Source organism: Channa argus, chromosome 17 (assembly GCF_033026475.1).
Source record: "Channa argus isolate prfri chromosome 17, Channa argus male v1.0, whole genome shotgun sequence".
NCBI classification, from domain to species: Eukaryota; Metazoa; Chordata; class Actinopteri; order Anabantiformes; family Channidae; genus Channa; species Channa argus.
Genome location: NC_090213.1, coordinates 22,350,947 through 22,369,936, shown reverse-complemented (window position 1 = coordinate 22,369,936; position 18,990 = coordinate 22,350,947). Strand labels below are relative to the sequence as shown.

General features: G+C 37.8%; 1 protein-coding gene across 1 annotated transcript in view; it reads left to right on the top strand.

Moving 5' to 3' along the window:
* Window positions 1-18,968, top strand: part of slc16a10 (solute carrier family 16 member 10) — a 37,545-nt gene extending 18,577 nt beyond the window's left edge. The window contains exons 2-6 of the mRNA XM_067481302.1: window positions 6,536-6,680; window positions 8,112-8,541; window positions 13,543-13,686; window positions 14,009-14,237; window positions 15,030-18,968. Of these exons, the coding sequence (XP_067337403.1) occupies window positions 6,536-6,680; window positions 8,112-8,541; window positions 13,543-13,686; window positions 14,009-14,237; window positions 15,030-15,256 (1,175 nt within the window). The 3' untranslated portion in view covers window positions 15,257-18,968. The remainder of the gene's footprint in view (window positions 1-6,535; window positions 6,681-8,111; window positions 8,542-13,542; window positions 13,687-14,008; window positions 14,238-15,029) is intronic.
* The last annotated feature ends 22 nt before the right edge of the window (window positions 18,969-18,990 follow it).

Here is an 18,990-nt window from a genome sequence, read left to right as displayed (position 1 = left end):
GTTAGCTCCCTTAGTAGATGTGGAAATAAACTAGTCTGTTTACACCTAGGTCTCAATTGCACCTCTGTCTGTCACTGATTGACCAGTCTGTTTTCATGTGTGCCCCACTGAATACACTGAATCGGTCATGAAAGTGCCAACATGCTGGAAGCATTGGCTTGAAAAGGAGCCAATATTACAGAACAGTAACAGTAACGTTATTAACTTTCCACAACAGAAAAGTTCAGCAAATGTTATCATACCAGCCAACTTTTGGCTAACTAGCAATGTGAAAAAAAGGTTTTCACATGTTTTGCAATGAGCAGTTTTTTCTCAAGCATTTATTTGTTTTTCTCATTCAATTTAAATAGCATGGCCAAAACATTAGAACCATGGTAAATGGTTCGCTTTACACTGCTTCTCATTCACCCATTCGCACTCACAATCACACACACACTCATACACTCATACATCGATGGGGGAGCTGCTATGCAGCTGGCCAACACTCATCAGGAGCAACTAAGTTGGAGTTCAGTGTCTTGCTCAAGGACACTTCGACATATGACCAGAGGAGCCGGGGACAACCGCTCTACCTTCCTGCGCTACAGTCACCCCCATCTTAATATAATGCACTCCAGTACGACTCCACCAGTTATCACATCAATAATAAACACATTATAGAATTATCACCTTTTTATGAAATTTTCAGCATAAAAATAAGTAATTATAACCTTGTACATGTAGAATTCATGGAAGAACTGCCACATTAAATTGCACAGCTGGTCATAATGTTATGCCTAATGGATGTATAACTTTTTGCTTTAATTGGCACAAGTTTCTGTTGTTAATGCTGTTTTGTTTGTAAAATAAAGTTTTACTTTGATATGGACAATTCAAAGGCAAATGACTTTGGCAGTTGTCAGGAAAAAAGACAATTCAATAGCATAATGCCATTTTTTGGCAATCATAATGCCATATGATTTTAAAAGTGATAATAATTGATCTATTTGTGACAATATCTAATTTACCAAAGACTAAGTAAGGTGTTGGAAAAGCTTGAAAATTGATGCATTGATTAAATTTGACCTTTTAAATGGTATATGAACCTAGAGTATGTTTTTCTGCTGCTGCAGACCTTAGTTATCATTTACTTTATTATAGAAAGGGATGTAGCATCTCTATAGCTTTTATAGGAATGTAATTAAATTTATGTCCAAAATTGGATGCAGATACAAACAATGTATAATTAATAACCTGGACCTGGATGATATGACATCTGGTGACCGGCTGTCTAAATAGAAAAAGACTGTACTGTGTGTGTTCATGTGTCTGGAAATGAAAGTGTGCATGAATGGAAGAGCAACACAGACTACACTGTAGTAGTCACATAATCTGAAATACAGTCAAAAGTCTAGCAGCATGGGTTGCCAAACGTTCGTCGTATTTTAAAAAGATTGCAAAAGCTTGTAAAATCAAATACGTTCAAAAGTCTGGCAGCACGGGTTGCCAAACATTCCTCGTAAATGAAAAACATTGTGATAACTGTAACCTGGAATACAGTCAAAAGTCTGGCAAATAGGCCTATAGGTATGAGCTTACAACAAAGAAAAGACTTAACATTTATTTCTACCATTTATTGTGACATTTTGGGCATTTACAACTAATACACATGTTTAGTAAAAACATAATTATTTCTAACTGTAATAAGTTAGATTTCAACAAACAAGAAAGTAAAATATCCAAAAGTATAATCATTGGCTGAAAATGTTCCTAACCTGTATTATTTTGGATAAACAATTCACAATCAGACACTGAATGGTAAATTTATAAAGATTAATTATATGAATGCACCACAACAAGGCTAAAGTAAAAAGTTCAATGTTACAAGTGCAACAGAGGATAAGGCAACAAAAAGCAGGGTATGGTCACAGCCGCAATCGAATCCGATTGGCTGGACGGGGCAAATGAATGTTTTGGCTCTGCTCCTATAGAAATAAGAGAAAGTAGGGCATAAGTTACAATGTCAAAAAATTAAATGCAAGTAAACAGTGCACAGGGTTGTGCGCCTCCAACAACTGATTCTATACAAATAGTGACTTTGACTCAAACAGCAGGCTAATGTTGATGAGCTGATCTCGAGGTGGAATGGGGGAGAAGCCTGCCATTCAGACGATGCCCTGTGTGTTGAAGCACCAGATAACTTGCCTCTTTGTACGGAGCTACTTCCCGGGCTCCATACAAATAATAATTGCAATTAATCTGAAAATCACAATGTTTCTCCAGGCCTATTTTCCTACATTCATCTTTACTAAGTAAACTGGCAAGAATTTCACACAGGCTTCACTTTATTTGGGATTTCTGACATTGACACAGGCTCAAAATTAGACATATGAAATCATAACTACACATGCACAGATTCAGCACCACTGAATTAATAATGTGAAAGGTCCTAAATGTCTTTAAATATGGCAAGCCCAAGACCTCTTAACTTCTTGTTAGTGATCTGTTCATGGTCTTTTGTGTGTACACAGTGAAGATGTGTTTGAAAACACTCAATGAATTGAACAGCACAATACAATAGGAAGGTCTACAACTGCAGATTCCAAGATCATCAGTTCAAATAACTGTACATACATACAAGGTATTGGAAAGTGCAGCCACTTTCTAAGTGGTAGAAGACTGTCAGATGAGAGAAAACTGGTTTAGATGGTCAAAAACATTCCAGGAACCTTCACAGTACAGGTCTGCACTGTAGTGGTAGCATCATGTTCTCAGCCTGTTTTGCTGCCAATGGACCTAGTGCAAAATGTAATTGAACTCAACAATTTCTGCCAAGAAGAGTGGTCCAATGTCCAGCCAGAGTTCTGGTTGGACAATGGAGCTTTACCCTTAATAGATACATTCATATTAGATATCATCAATCTATCTTTAGAAACAGGCTATGTACCACAGGACTATAAGGTAGCTGTAATTAAACCACTACTTAAAAAACCCCGTCTTGACACAGGTGTTTTAGCCAATTACAGACCAATATCTAATCTCCCCTTCATTTCTAAAATACTTGAAAAAGTAGTAGCAAAAAATTATGTGACCACCTTTATCGGACTAATTTGTATGAAGACTTTCAGTCAGGATTAGAGTTAGGATAGAGGATAGAGTTCATCATAGTACAGAAACAGCACTGGTAAAAGTCACCAACGATGTTCTCTTGGCCTCAGATAATGGACTAGTCTCTATACTTGTTCTGTTCTTGATCTTAGTGCTGCATTTGATACCATTGATCACAACATTTTATTGCAGAGACTGGAACATTAAATTGGGATTAAAGGAACAAGGCTGGTTTAAATTTTATCTGATAAACTTGAATTTGTTCATGTTAATGATGAATCCTACATGCACACAAAGGTTAGCTATGGAGTTCCACAAGGCTTTTGTTAGGACCAATACTTTTTACTTTATATATATGTCTCCTTTAGGCAACATTATGAGAAAACACTCCATAAATTTCCACTGCTATGCTGATGATACCCAGCTATATCTATGTATGGAACCAAATGAAAATAATCAGTTAATTAAGCTTCAAGCATGCCTAGAAGACATAAAGGCCTGGATGTCCCACAATTGTTTACTTCTACACTCAGACAAAACTGAAGTCATAGTATTTTGGCCCAAAAATCTCAGAAATATGATGTCCAACCATATCGTTACTCTAGATGGCATAAGTCTGTTCTCCAGTAATACTGCACTGAACCTTGGAGTTATTTTTGACCAGGATTTGTCCTTTACCTCACATATAAAATAAATCTCTAGAAAAGCCTTCTTCCACCTGCGGAACATTGCCAAAATTAGGAGCAGCCCGTCTCAAAGTGATGCCGAAAAACTGGTCCATGCATTTGTTACCTCTAGGTTGGACTACTGTAATTCCCTACTTTCAGGATGCCCCAGTAACTCCCTAAAGAGCCTGCAATTAATCCAAAATGCTGCAGCAAGAGTGCTGACTGGAACTAGCAAGAGAGGTCATATTTCACCTTCACTAGCTTCTCTCCATTGGCTTCCCATTAAATCTAGAATAGAATTTAAAACCCTGCTTCTTACATATAAAGCTCTGAATGGTCAGGCTCCATCATACATAGAAGACCTCATAGCATCATATCATCCCAATAGACCACTTTGTTCTCAGAATGCAGGCCTACTTGTGGTTCCGAGAATTTCCAAAGGTAGAATGGGAGGCAGAGCCTTTAGCTATCAAGCTTCTCTCCTGTGGAACTAGCTCCCAGTTCAGATTTTGGAAGCAGAAACCCTCTCTACTTTTAAGTCTAGGCTTAAAACCTTCCTCTTTAATAAAGCTTATAGTTAGTTATAGTTATGCTGCTATAGGCTTAAACTGCTGGGGGACCCACCCCCTGATGCACTGAGCTCCTTTCCTCCTCTTGTCCCTGTCTCCTCTCACTCCACAATTGTCACCACTGTATGACATTAACTCTGTGTGTTTTCTCCCGTAGTTGTCTTTGTCCTTCTCTGTACCCCTCTCTCTGTCCCTTTCTGCAGGTGTCCCTGGCTTTGAAGCTGTGTGTTGTCCAGTGTGCAGCTACTGGTCCTACCAACCTGCCTGATGTTTTGTTGTTGCTTTTTGTTGCTCTTTACTTTTCTCTCTTCACTTTCCACTCACCCCAACCGGTCAAGGCAGATGGCCGTCCACCCTGAGCCTCGTTCTGCTGGAGGTTTCTTCCATTAAAGGGAGTTTTTCCTCTCCACTGTTGCCTAGGACTTGCTCAAGGGGGATTTGTTGGGTTCTCTCTATACATTTTTATAGTCTTCACTTTATTCTGTAAAGTGCCTTCAGATGACTTTGTTGTGAATTGGTGCAATATAAATAAAGTTGAATTGAATTGAACAATTACCAAATCACAAGCCTGCTTGTGAATGCATTTCTTTTTCCTCTCATCTCTGAATTAAGATGTTGGAAACTCTGAATAGATAAGCAGACGTGTGGCTGTTCCACCAATTACATCTTAATCTGTGGATGAAAATAACTACGTGGTATGTTGTGAGATTCACTTAATTTTCTTAGCTTTGTGATGACCTGTGTTTGTGATGTTGTAATGATTAACAACATTACAAACACAGATCAATTGATAATAAAATATGCTGAAGGTGCGCAATGCCCACAGCTACTCAGTATTTGTACTTTGTCTTGTCTGTATCTTACATGAAATCCAGGTGGAGACTAACATTACTTTGGATACTAAGCTAAAACTTACAACTCATTTTAATTTTAAAATATGTAGCAGTAGCACTTCTCTGTTTTTACAACAGTACTATAAGCAGTTTCTTTGGAGACATCTGCAATTGTGTGAGCTTTAGTAAACAATCATGATCATGGATAAAAGCGTCTGCTTAATGACTAAGTGTAAATGTAAATAAAACAATGCTTATAAAAGTAAAAACAGTAAGAACAGGTATTGGGTAGCAAACAGGATTTTTATGCTGCTCCTAACCTAAACTTCTGAAAATAAATGTGCTTCAATGTGCAATTTGATATGTATGTAAAGGCTGAGACTCAGACCGAGATGTAGCTCTGCTCTGCTGAGCTTCCCACACTGAGTAGAGAAATGCTTCAACCAGTTAGCTCAAAATTTTCAAACTGAATACTGACACACACTGAACACGGGTGGGAGGTGGAAGAGTAAGGGAGAGGGTAGGGGAGGGATGGCAAAGTGTCCTTGAGCAAGACACTGAACCTCAACTTAGTTGCTCCTGGTAAGGGTTATCCCCCATCGGTGTGTGAGTGTGTGTGATTGTGAGTATGAATGGGTGAATAAGAAGTAGTGTAAATTGCTTTGAGTGCCGATAGGTAGAAAAACAATATATAAGTGCAGACTTATATTTTTGCCACATAAAGAAAGTGTTGAATTCCAAGTTTTTAGTAATTAAATGTAATATAAATCTCTCCTCTACAATGTCTTCTTTAACATTGTATTGTGATCATGTTACCTGGCAATATAAATGAAACACAGCCTTGCACATTTTTTTATAATTTCTGGCCATGTCTTTACTAACAAATTGTCAAAATATTTTAATGTAACAAACTTTGACAATATTTATAAAATACGGCCTTGCATGTTTTTGTAATTTTTTATTTTTAATCTAAAATTATTGTACTGTACTTGTATTTTACTTATTCTACTTATGTTGTATAATCACGAGCATCAGCAATATTTATAAAATACAACGCATCTTTTTTGTAATCATGCATTTTAAAAATAAAAGTAACTTCATATTGTATTATTACTAAGAAAACATTGTAAAAATACGTACATGTAATATACTCACAAGCATTTGCAATATTTTTAAAACACAGTGCTCCATCTTTTATGTAAAAATAAATTTTACTCAGCATTACATGTAAATTAACATTTTTTTAGCAGTGTAGTTATTGCATAATTTGGCTTTGTTTTGTATTCAGCGGATTAAACACCATCTTTCTGCTTTTTCTCTTTATCTGAGAAATGACTAATTGATCCTTTCTTGGTTTCCCTTTGTGTGTCTCCTGCAGCATGGGTGGGCTCCCTCTCTATGGGGATGATTTTTTTCTGTTCTCCTATTGTCAGCGTCTTCACCGATATCCTTGGGTGCAGAATTACTGCGGTGGGAGGCGCTGCTGTCGGCCTGGTTGGCCTCCTGGCCAGCTCCTTTGTCAAGTAAGGAAACAAAAAAGTTTGCCAATTCAGAAATATAGAGTAACAAACACATCAGGTAGCCACCAGATTCAGAAAACCTTTCATAGTTTCTATATAAACAGTTAAACTGACTTGTTGAGATCTATTTGGACAAGTGTTTCCAAAATAAAGAAGGTACTAGAACCATAGCTAACACTTATTATAATCATTTTCTAGCCCTATTGGTATAAAGATCTGCTTACTAAGGCCTGGCTTGTATTTTAATATAACAAACTATGTTGTAGAGAATTCATTTTTATTCTTGATTTGTCTTACCACAAAGTCAATTTATTAGCTGTCCCGGAACTTTTAGTTGTATGAAACAACCTCTTTCAGCAAATAGAGTTTTAGTTTTAAACCAAACTGAACAAATAGTCAAAGTAATGTAAACATCCACATCTGCTAAGAAAGCATATGTGTTTTGGTAAGATTATTGTTCCAACATGAACAGGGTTTTAAGACAATATAATGGAATTTCTGATTTGTTTATTATTCAGTTTCTTAATTCCTGAGGGTTTCCTAACTGGTTTATAAACACTTAATGATTGGCACCACAAATAAACATACCCATAACGGTATAAAATAATATATTACACACTTAAACTCATTGTTAAAGTCATGGTTTAAAGCTTATGGGACAATTTACTGTATATAATAATGTCTGTATTATCTAGGGTTCTATATCTGTTTATATACCTTTTTCAAATGTGTCATATGAGAACATTTTTTAGAGTTTAGACTTTAACTGTGACAAAAACAAGTCTAATTATTAAAATGTCAAAATATGAGCTTATGACTCATTTCTAATACTATTTATTGTTCTCTGTTTGGGCAACCATATGCATTCAAATGTAAAGCCATCCTTAAAAAATACACAAAAAAAACATGCTCCTTCTCTAATTACTCTGAGGATCTGTACTGAAACACTAACACCAACTCACAGATATTTGATTTACCGAAAGCAGCGTGCCGCAACAGTGGTTATCATTTTTAATTGCAGGAAATAAGTAATAAAACAAAATTACAGCTTTGCGTGTGACAGTTAAACAGCAGTTAACTAAAAACAGCCCAGACTGACAGCCAAGTTCTGATAGCGGCAATGAAATGTGTAGAATTTCTTTCTCATGTGATTTGTGAGTTTGGGAGGGAATGACAAAAATACTTTCCACATTTTTTCAACATTTAACATTAAATGACTGAATATTTTTTCTTGATTAGTTGTTGTTGTAGGAGTTATCTGGATAATGGAACTTCCCCAGAGCAAAAACATGTAAATTCAACTTAATGCGCTTTCTTTGACCTTTTCCTATCTTGACTACTTTTCTCACAGCCCAGCACATGGAAACCAGTACCTGTCTGTAACAAGATATCTTGAGAGTGGAAAATCCAAACAGATGTTTTGTCCCTTTCCAGGTCCCTGGGCCCCATGTACTTCACATATGGCATTGTGTTTGCTTGTGGCTGCTCTTTTGCTTACCAGCCTAGCCTGGTGATCCTGGGCCACTACTTCAATAAACGCCTGGGGCTAGTGAATGGCATTGTGACGGCTGGCAGCAGCATCTTCACCATTACTTTACCTATTGTGCTGTCAGGCCTGCTGAAAAATGTGGGCCTCCAGTACACCATGCGCATCCTCTGCATCCTTATGTTCGTGCTCATGCTGGCTGGTCTCACCTACAAGCCCCTCCTGCTGGTCAAATCTCGCAACACTCAAACAGGCAGCCTGTGCCCACCCATGAGCCAGCTCTTCAACATCAACATCTGGAGGTCTTTGGGATATCGAATTTGGGCCTTTGGTGTCCCTGCAGCCCTATATGGCTACTTTGTGCCCTATGTTCACCTGGTAAGTTTGTTTTTTCTACTGGTTTCTTCATATTAACATTCAAATATAGTGTAGGTGTTTGCGTTACTGTGGCCCAAAGGTCAGTGTGATGACAAATAGTAGTACACAAATGCAAACCGAGCGATTTCATGTTGGGATTTTTCTGTATCCCAATCCCATGTGTTCATTGACATGAGTGCCACAGAGGCAAGCTAGGGAGCTTTAACCACACAGAACAAAACACGCCCAACATATTGACTTTTCTTAATCTGAAAGGGAGAAATGTCTAAACTCTCTGCAAGGGTCCCGCAACCACAAAGTGATAGTGTGGTCACTGATAATACATGTGTGGTCCTGGTGAATGTAGCCTAAGCTGAAAAGAAAACCCATTAAGCTCTTATTTAAGTCAGAGCCAGATTTCTAAACAATTGTCACGTTTCCATAATAGCTGTTTTTTCCCAGCTGTGAGATGACAATCTTTGACTTTGTAGGAAAACATTTTATTGTGAGGCCTGCAGAGGAGAGCCTGTACAAAATGTGTTGGATGGGCTCAGGGGGTGACTGTTTTTTTGAAACTGATGATCCCTATTGAGGTATCCCATGTATCCCTTGTGTTTTCTCCAGACTGTTGCTCAGACTGGGACACCACAGGGGCTTGGAATCAACCTTAGTGGCACTCTTGGCCTCACAACATCAGCAGCCATCCTTAGCCATTAACAGAACCACCCCCTCTCTGCTTTTAAGGCTAAGCCCTGGTACTGTACAGGACGAAAAAGAAGAAACAAGCACAGGTCAAACATTGTACAGCTTTTCAGGAAGGGAGCACTGCCAGGCCCTAACAATCTCTCTACACCTTTTCATTTGTGTGTGTGTGTGTGTGTGTGTGTGAGGGCACTACTGTGTGTTTCCTTGAACAAAATGCTAATTGCTGCCTTTTAGAGGAACACTGTCCCAACCCTGTGTGTGTATGTGTGTTTTCTTTCCAAATTAAGCGTTATATATCTGTAAAAGACTGTAAAAGAGTAAAGTCCAGTTGAGGACACACACTTTTCCAGGTACTGGTGATTAGAGATAAGATACAGCCTTTAGGTATGGCTATGTTTGCTCTGTAAGTGAGCTGATAAAAACTATGGTACTGCCAAGAGTGATAAGGGAATTGAAATAGAATCTCTCCACATACTGCAGGAAAACAAATCTTATCAGCCCACAGATTATACATGTCATCATTTGCAGATTCATAACAGATTTGCTTTATACCATCTATTCAGACTATGTACTTATGCACTTTGTTCTTTTCTTTGTAAAAAAGAATTTGCTTTTAGAATGAAGCTTGTTTTAGTGTGGTTAAAGAGGAGCACCTGTAGTGCTACTGTGTGTGGGCTGGAAGAGTGCTGTATGTTTAGTGTTAATTTTAATAACGCAGAAGAGAGAGAGCTTAAAAACCACTATTGAAGCAAATTTCAAGAGTTTATTGGTAAATGTGCCATTATCCTGTTACCTATATCATTCCAGCAACATCCGTAACAAACAGCCACAATTACTGTTATAAGTCACACCTGTGTAACATTTGTGAGAAAGCTGTAAGGTTACATTTACCATTTTTTTTAACTGCATTTTGATGCACTGGGTAAAATGTTACACACTGTTCCAACACAGCCTCAAACAGACTGCTTGAATTAGACACTAAAACACCAAAGTTGGTTTAAAACATCTCTTAAAATCACCCACAAATGCACTAAGTTCTCAAATTTGAGTACCATTTGCTACCAGGGCCCATCTTTTTAAGGGAATTATTTTGTGGAATTATCTTTATAGGTTTTTTACTTATTCTACTGTCAGGAGTACATGAAATATAAAAGCAAGAAAGTATTCGGAGATAGTTGTAAAATGTTCTCTTGCACAAGTGTAAAACCCGCTCAAGGCTAATAATGCTCAATATATTAATTGTTCAAGACAAGGTATACAACATTTGAATACCTTGTCTTGAACAATTAATATTTTAGCATATATATATTAGCCTTAAGCTGGTTTTATACTTGTTTTATACTGTTGATCAATCACAATTCTCTGGTTCTCCATATAACAAAAACAAATGTTTCCGCAATTTAAGGTTAAAGTAGTACACCCAACGCTAGACAGGGAATTATGTAGAATGTAGGAGGTGATGGAGTGTAGTAAAGTGCAACTAAGGAAAACAAGAAAGAAAGAAATAGTAGTGCCTACATTGAATGCATGTGTGTGTGTGTGTGTGTGTTTATGTAGTGGGAATATAATGTAGGCCACCTGCCAGGCTATGAGTTGCTTCACATGAAAGTGAGCTTGTGTTTCTGAAAATGTGATCAAAGACACGTACCACCTCAAAAAGAAAGCAGTTACATTTTCTCCTGCAGCAATTGTTGGTAATATTTAAAGGATGTTTACTGCCTTAAAACAATTGCCAGGTGCCCATATAAACACTGAAAGAAGTTTTAACCTACTGTAAACATTCTTTTAATTCGTACAGGCCTTTAGGAGATCCCCTTATCTGTAGGGGACTAAAATCCATACTCCTCTCTCTGTGCGAAAAAGACTTTTAATTTGAAAGATATCAATTTAATTTAATAAATCAATACATGATGCCTTGAATAAGCTTTAGGTATTTATCTGGCTACTGTTTTGCACAGAATAACTATGGATGGTGGGCCCTAAGGAAAGGTCTTCAAGAGCGGACCTGTTCTTGAGCACTGTGAACAGGAGGAATGAATACAGCAAGAAGACTTCTTTTAGTGTTCAAATGAGCATCTGATTATTGTTTGAAGCTACTCATGACAATTTGTAAACATGCTTGAATACAGCTTTGATTTTCACAAATCTTTTCCTCTGATAAACATTTGCATAGACATTCAAATAAGTTTTTTTTTTCCAGGGGATTTGTATTATGAGTTTGTCACTGATTTGGGGTAACATGGTACACTATTGCTTGGAAACAGTGTGGTAGAAGGGATTGATCAGCTTGTGTTTAAATGACAAAAACATCATAAAAACATCATCAAAAACAGCCCTGGTGAATCTAGTCTTAAAAACAACTTTGCACTTTTTTTCATTCATAACAACTAAACATGTGACACAGCACCATCCTGCAACCTCACAGGAAGTCTCAAATTCATAACCGACATAACTGATGCATTGTGTGAATGAGTCAGAAAGGTCAGTAGGGAATGTTTTCTTGCATCTAGTTTACCCCACCAGTCACTATACCAGAGGTATGGCATTAAACTCACACTACTACATTACTCCAGTCTCAAAGTTGCAATTATACCATCAGCACATTGCACTACAGTGAATAACAATGAAGATAAATTGAAGTAATACATTTCACATCTGCATAAAGTTTTAGGAGTGTAGGTGTGAAGAAATGGTGTGTAATATCTCAAAGTGCTTAACCTCAAAACATAAATTATTCTACAAAACTCATCGACCCCTTAGCTATACCCCTTTTTCTGTAGATTCCAGAGGTGGCAGGTCCTTGTCTCAGCTAATTCTAGATATGAGCCAGGGTACACCCTAGACAGGTTGGCCTATGACTAGCCACACATAAAGACAATCACTCATTCTCACTCACGTTCAGACTTAGAAACAGTTAAGGTGTCTTTACACAGGGTGGCATGGTGGTGGAGTGGTTGCCACCTCAAAGCTTGTGCAAAGGTTGTGGGTTTGCGCTCTAGCTGGCCGTGGCCTTTCTGTTTGGAGTTTGCATGTTCTCCCCATCCAAAAACATCGATTCGATTAATTGGTGAATTTAAAATTCACCTTGTTGTCCCTGAGATAGACTGGAGACATGTCTAGGGTGGACCCTGCCTCTAAGTTGATAACAGCTGGGATAGGCTCCCCCCCCGACCCAAATAGGATAAGCCGTGACAGATAATAGATGGATGGATGTCTTTAAGCAGTAAGAGGAAACTTAGCAAGTTTCCCAGCAGGTTCCACGCCGAAGCCTTCTTGCTGTGTGGTGACAGCACTAAGTAATTATATAAAATTCAAATGGTAGACTGGTTAAAGAAGTATGATTACAGAAGTATGATACTGCATATTTAATAAATAAATACACACATCTTTGACTATACTTTGTGATTATCTGTGGACGCAAATGGATCAAAAACAACATTCTTTATTGACTACTTTTTTTCAGTGTCTGAACCCCACTGATTGCTATCCACTCACTGCTTAATAAAGATAAGATGAGGAGCAGCAGGTTTATTATGTGAACCTTTCTAGCAGAACTAAAGCCAGGATTATGTCGATCACATCTGGCAAATCTCTCGAAATCACCTCCCCAGGGGTCAGGCTCAACTCTAGCTGCATGTCTACACACATACACACACACACACACACACACACACATATTCAGAGCCCCCAGTTATCATGTCTGCAGCTTTGCTCCTTGAATGTGGGAAGTCCTTGTGAGCTGGGCACTTCAAATCCATAGAATGGTGTATTGATGAAGGTGATAAGTCATTCAGGGGTTTTTGCAAATGTGTGGCCTTCAAGGGGTTATGGGGATGATGATGTAGGGGTATAAAGGCAGCAGACAGAAAGGCTTGTTGAATAGGACTGCTGCAGTCTGCCTGGAGGTAGAAACAATTTGCAGGGCTCCAAACAGCAGGCTCCTCTGGCTCACAAACACTGGGTCTCAGAGAGATTGGTGCTTTGGGCTAAAGCATGTCTTGAACATGAACATGTCAGCTACTTTTCTCGCAGTTGGAGGTGGAAGCTACCATGATAGGAATGATGATGTCACAGACAGGTATGACAATGGTTGTGATAATAATGACATGGTGGCAAAGATAAACTCTTTCCTGAAAAATGACTGGTACATCACAGGGCAGGGACCACTAGTTAATTAACAGTAAAGCACAGCATTGTAAATACTTTATGCATATATTCAATGTTTTCCTAAGATTCTCTTTTAAAATCATTTACTAAAAAATACACTAGATTTAGAGCAATGAGACAGATATCATCTGTTTTCTTCACTGTCCGCAGATGAAGCATGTTGAGGAGCGTTTTGGACAAGATGCCAGTAAAGAAGTTCTGCTGATGTGCATTGGTATCACATCTGGTGTTGGCCGTCTCATCTTTGGCCGGGTGGCAGATTATGTTCATGGAGTCAACAAAGTCTACCTGCAGGTGAGTGCACGCTTGGTCTCGACACAACAATATACTTCAAGTTAATGTCAATGTCAGCTGTGCACCATAATTCAGTGGATTATTGAAGGTGACTATTTATGTTAAAGTTGCTGATAGCTGATGTTTCTCCTGTGTTCCTCTGTTTACATGAAAAAGCCCTGAAACAGCATTAAGATGATCATGTGATACTTGAAACTGTAACCTCATATGGAACCCATTTTAATTAACTTTCTATATTGTGTATAACCTAGTTAAACCATCAAATAAAACTTTGATGGGTTTGAGTGCATGTAAATAAACCCTTTTTCTCACCTTCTCCCAGGTGGCTTCTTTCCTTGTCATCGGCGTCATGTCCATGATGATCCCTTTATGCAACATTTTTGGTGGGCTGATAGCTGTGTGCCTGCTGATGGGGCTATTTGATGGCTGTTTTATCTGCATCATGGCCCCTATTGCCTTCGAGCTGGTTGGGGCCAAAGATGTGTCCCAGGCCATAGGCTTCTTGCTGGGTCTTATGTCTGTACCCATGACTGTGGGACCCCCCATTGCAGGTAAAGCTGAAAGAGTGTTTCAGTGCTTGTAATTTAACCACTGTCATCTGTCCTCTCAGACAAAAAGCATTTCCACAGTAAGACTCTTAGCCTAACTTTTAAAAACAATTGGGCTTTTATGACATAAATACTTATATGTCTTTGGCACCACCTAGTGTTTATTTGAGCACAAAAGATATTTCCATATTCCATGGACAATACATTGAGCAAGGTCAGTAATTCAGAGTTATGTGTACAGCCGTGGTAATTACTTATTTGGGCTTTAAGGAATAAAAATTAATATCAGCATTTCTTTTATCAGTGTTTCTTTGGCACCACCTAGTGTTTATTTGAGCACAAAAGATATTTCCATATTCCATGGACAATACATTGAGCAAGGTCAGTAATTCAGAGTTATGTGTACAGCCGTGGTAATTACTTATTTGGGCTTTAAGGAATAAAAATTAATATCAGCATTTCTTTTATCAGTGTTTCTTTTGGCTCCACTATGTCTTTATAATGCTAACTTGATTGATCTGAGCACCTTACCTTTACAGACAGGCTAAGCACATTTTTCCTTCTGGTATTAACATAAAAAAGATAAAGGCCCATTATGTAAAGTCAAGTCAAATTCAAGTCAAATCAAATCAAGCTCCTTAATAGTTTACTTGCCCACAGGACAGACATGTGCCCACTGGAAAGTAGACCAACTGTGTCTTGCACCAGCTGCTTCCATTGATGTTGCACTATTATTAAGGTTTAGGTTAACTGTCTTTTTCTGATCCCTGTTCTTCTTTTTCTCTGTGGTTGAAGGCTTTCTGAGGGACAGACTGGGTAGCTATGATGTGGCCTTCTACCTGGCAGGTATCCCCCCAATCTTTGGAGGAGCTGTGCTGTGTCTGATCCCATGGTTGGAAGCCAGGCGCAAGAAAGGGGAGAAGGAGGAATTGAGCAAGGAACAGGATGCCACCCAAAAGATGATAGAACACGAGAAGACTAAGGGAGACACACATTCCAAGAATGGAGAGTCTGTCGTATAAGTGTGGCACTGAACAGACACATTGGGTCAGACTGAGACTAGAGACAGCAATTAAAAGTGTGTGTGTGTGTGTGTGTGTGTGTGTGTGTGTGTGTGTGTGTGTGTGTGTGTGTGTGTGTGTGTGTATGTTTAGCCCAGATTGCAATGGCTGCCTTTAGTAGAATGGAGTAGAATTTTGAAGTTCAGTATAACATGAATGCAATCCCGAAGAACTATGCAATAGTTCAATTGGACTAAGATAATCTCAAAGCTGCAAATTTGAAGCTTTAATGTAAATGGAAAAAGATGCTTATTTGTTGCAAGGGATGTGGGAAAGCTGTAGAATGAAGTCTTCAACCAAAATCTCTACCAAAGGCAACAATTTTAGATGTATTCTTAAGGGAAATATGGTCTCATGATATTACAATCAGTGTTCAACACTACCATAGCTTTTAGAGATATGGCATAAAAATGGTAAATGGTAAATTGTCTGCATTTATATGGCGCTTTTCTACCACAAAAAGAAAGCGAGAGATGAAATCAGCCATTCTGCAAATTGGTTTAGCTTCAAACAATATCTTAATTTTAGGCTAGTGCAAAGCATACCAGCCTGCTAAGTGTTCCCTCAGAAGAGAATGTCTTAAGTATGCCTAAATCGTTTAAATCAGTGTTCAAAGGGACATCATCTTTCAGTGACGTGTTCTGGGAAATATCAGGCTATGATTGGCTCGGACACATCAAAGGAAGCAGCTTCAAGCTTGACGACTGCACATCCCATCTGAAACCCTGACATATTTTCCAAAGACAAGCAGCTCTTTTCTTCAAACTTGATTCAGGACAAATGGTCTTTTGTGGACTGGACTATTTTCAAAGCTAGATTACCAAACACAAAAAAATTGACCAAAGATGTCAAATTTACCATATCATAATTATCTCATGGTAATGAACTGTAGAGTTGTTTTGTTTTTGTTTTTTGTTCCGCGTATCCTGTGAATTCAGGGTCGCCACAGCAGATCATTGTCCGCATGTTGATTTGGCACAGTTTTTGCGCTGGATGCCCTTCCTGATGCAACCCTCCCCAATTTCTACCGGGCACTGCACAGCTAGGGAGGGGAATGGGCTACAAACTAGTGACCCTGTGGTCCGTGGATGACTGCCTTACCAACTGAGCTTCAGCTGCCCCTTAATTTGTTAGCAAGAAAAAGATTTGTATCCACCAATAAGCATAATACACTCGGAAATTAATAGGAACTTAAAGGGAGGTCACACTGAGGCATTCATAACACTTACATGTTGTTTTCTCTAAATAACATTGCTGCCAATTAGCACAAAGTAATTATTTATATTATTTTATTAATACATAGCTCATACAAACATACACACAATGGGAGAAATTTGGTTTTTTTACCCCCAATTAAAAAAATGCTAATTGGTTTTCTTGCTAAAAGTGATAGAAAGAGATTAATCCTATACACCAATACTGTCACTTAGCAAGTATAATGCTAGTGCTGTACACCATATTTCTGTGATGAAACAACTTTCATCATATTCATATTGAAACTTCTTGGTGCTCAAGTCTACGTTCAATAATTATAGTATTTAAGCAGTATAGACTTTATGGACTTTAAGCAGTATTACTTTCAAAAGACTTGTTTTTGGTAGAAACATTCAAATGTACTTACTTCAACACTGTGCAACATAAATTTTAAATGTGATGACTTAACTAATTGATGACAGGGTCCAGGTCATAAAACAACTGTCACTGTATGAACCACACAGATCACCTGCTCAGATGGATGACCTCATAATCTATTACATATTTACCTACAGTGTCTTATGATCTGGAGAGTTAATCTCCAATATTTGAAATGGAACTGAGGACACAAGCTTGACTAATGGTTTACTACATGATGTTGAGTCAAGTTAATAGGTAACTCCTAGCTTAAATGGAAAGGTTTTTGTTTGTTTTTCATATTTATTTTGTACTTCTTGTGAAGAATGTCATGGTATAATTTACGGGCATAGGCCTGAAGCCTTGATTTCATTTGCTGAAGACCAAAATGTATTGAAATGAAAATGGCTAAAAGTGTGTTTGCTCCCTAATGCCCACATGAGTATCAGTGAACCATTAGAATGGTGATTCTCACTCATGCTCCTTAAGAAATCTATGCTCTGCTTGATTCCAAGTAACTCTGCACTACATATATCCTCGATCAGGTTTGTCAATCAGTCAGAAAATCGTACATACCATCTTAAATGAGGGTGTAATGGAGAAGGAGAAAGTTAATTGTTATTCTTTAACTTCTGATTATCCAAGCACACCCGTTCCAGGTAATCATTAGTGGGTAGGGCAGGGTTAGTTGGAAAACAAGCAGAGAAGGTGTCCTTGAGGACTAGGATTGGGAATCACTGCATTAGAACACATCACTTATCAGTCTGTTACTGCTATAAAATATTTGTTTAAGGTCTGACTTTTTTTCTGAATTCTTCCTCAGGATTCTGACTTTAAGATCTGGAATTTGACTTTGCTTTATAATTGTCTTCTTAAAAAAGTTTTGAATTCTGACTTTTTCTCTGAATTCTTTTTTCCCTGACTTAAAACTCAGGCATGTGAGTCAGAACTTAAATACAAATTTTATAGTGGCCCTAATCCTACATTGTAGCTGAATGTGATGGACTGCTTTAGGAAAACCTTTTCGAAAACAGAGCAGTATTACAGACTTTCTGTGGTTTGATTTTTTTTTTTCGTCTGCAGAACTGTGACACTCTACCTCAGAAGTTACAAAACAGTAGAAATGCTAATGTTCAAATGGTCATGATCCTTCATCACAGGCAGTCCAAACAGTGTTCAGGTTTCAGCCAACCAAAACTGAAAAGCCTATATATGAGTTAATCTCCAATTATTGAAATGAAACTGAGGACACAGGCTTGACAAATGGTTTACAACGTGATAGATATATCTATATAGATATATCTATATATATGATTAAAATGTATTCTATTGCAGTTAAATCTTTGTAATGAGATGCAGAAATTTTATATCAATTTATTTTAATTATAATACCCCTATTCACCAATGACGGCCTTATGTAATTTCTTGTCAGAGACGTTTCTGAGTTTTTACCTATGTATTTTGATTGTTTCAATATGCTGAAAAATTTACTAATTTAATGTTATTTCGTATATGCTTCTTTGATGATATTGTCCATTTTTATTTCAGTTTGTAGTGATTTAAACCACATATGAAACTGCCTTAACATACGAATTTTTTTCTGTCCATTTAGTCTTTTTGCATGAGTTAATTTGTCCTTTTCTTTTTTTTTTGCATTTCATCATTTAGTTGCTGGTGTCATTTTTTGGTGGCCCCTTCATAGCCATCCAGACACTGGCTTTATTTACACTATCTGTAAAGATGCATTTAGTTTTTGCTGCAAGTACAGATGAGGATTTATTCAAAAACTTTGCTGCAAGAAATGCACCTTTGCTATTTTATGTTTTGCATCAGTTTTGTCTTAAGTTGTTCCTTAGTGCTCCATTTTGATTCCATGTTTGCTCTGTTATGCATGTGGTGAATTTATATCACTCATGTTTTTAACCTAAATGTTGTGTACTTTGTTAATTTTCCTATATTTTCTTCAGCTCCCATAGGGCATGTGGTGAGCTACAGTATTTGCAATGCATCAATGTAATCAGATGTAACCATTTTCAAGACAGTAAAAGAAAGCTGTTTATCAGATGTTTTGACTTTATTGAAGC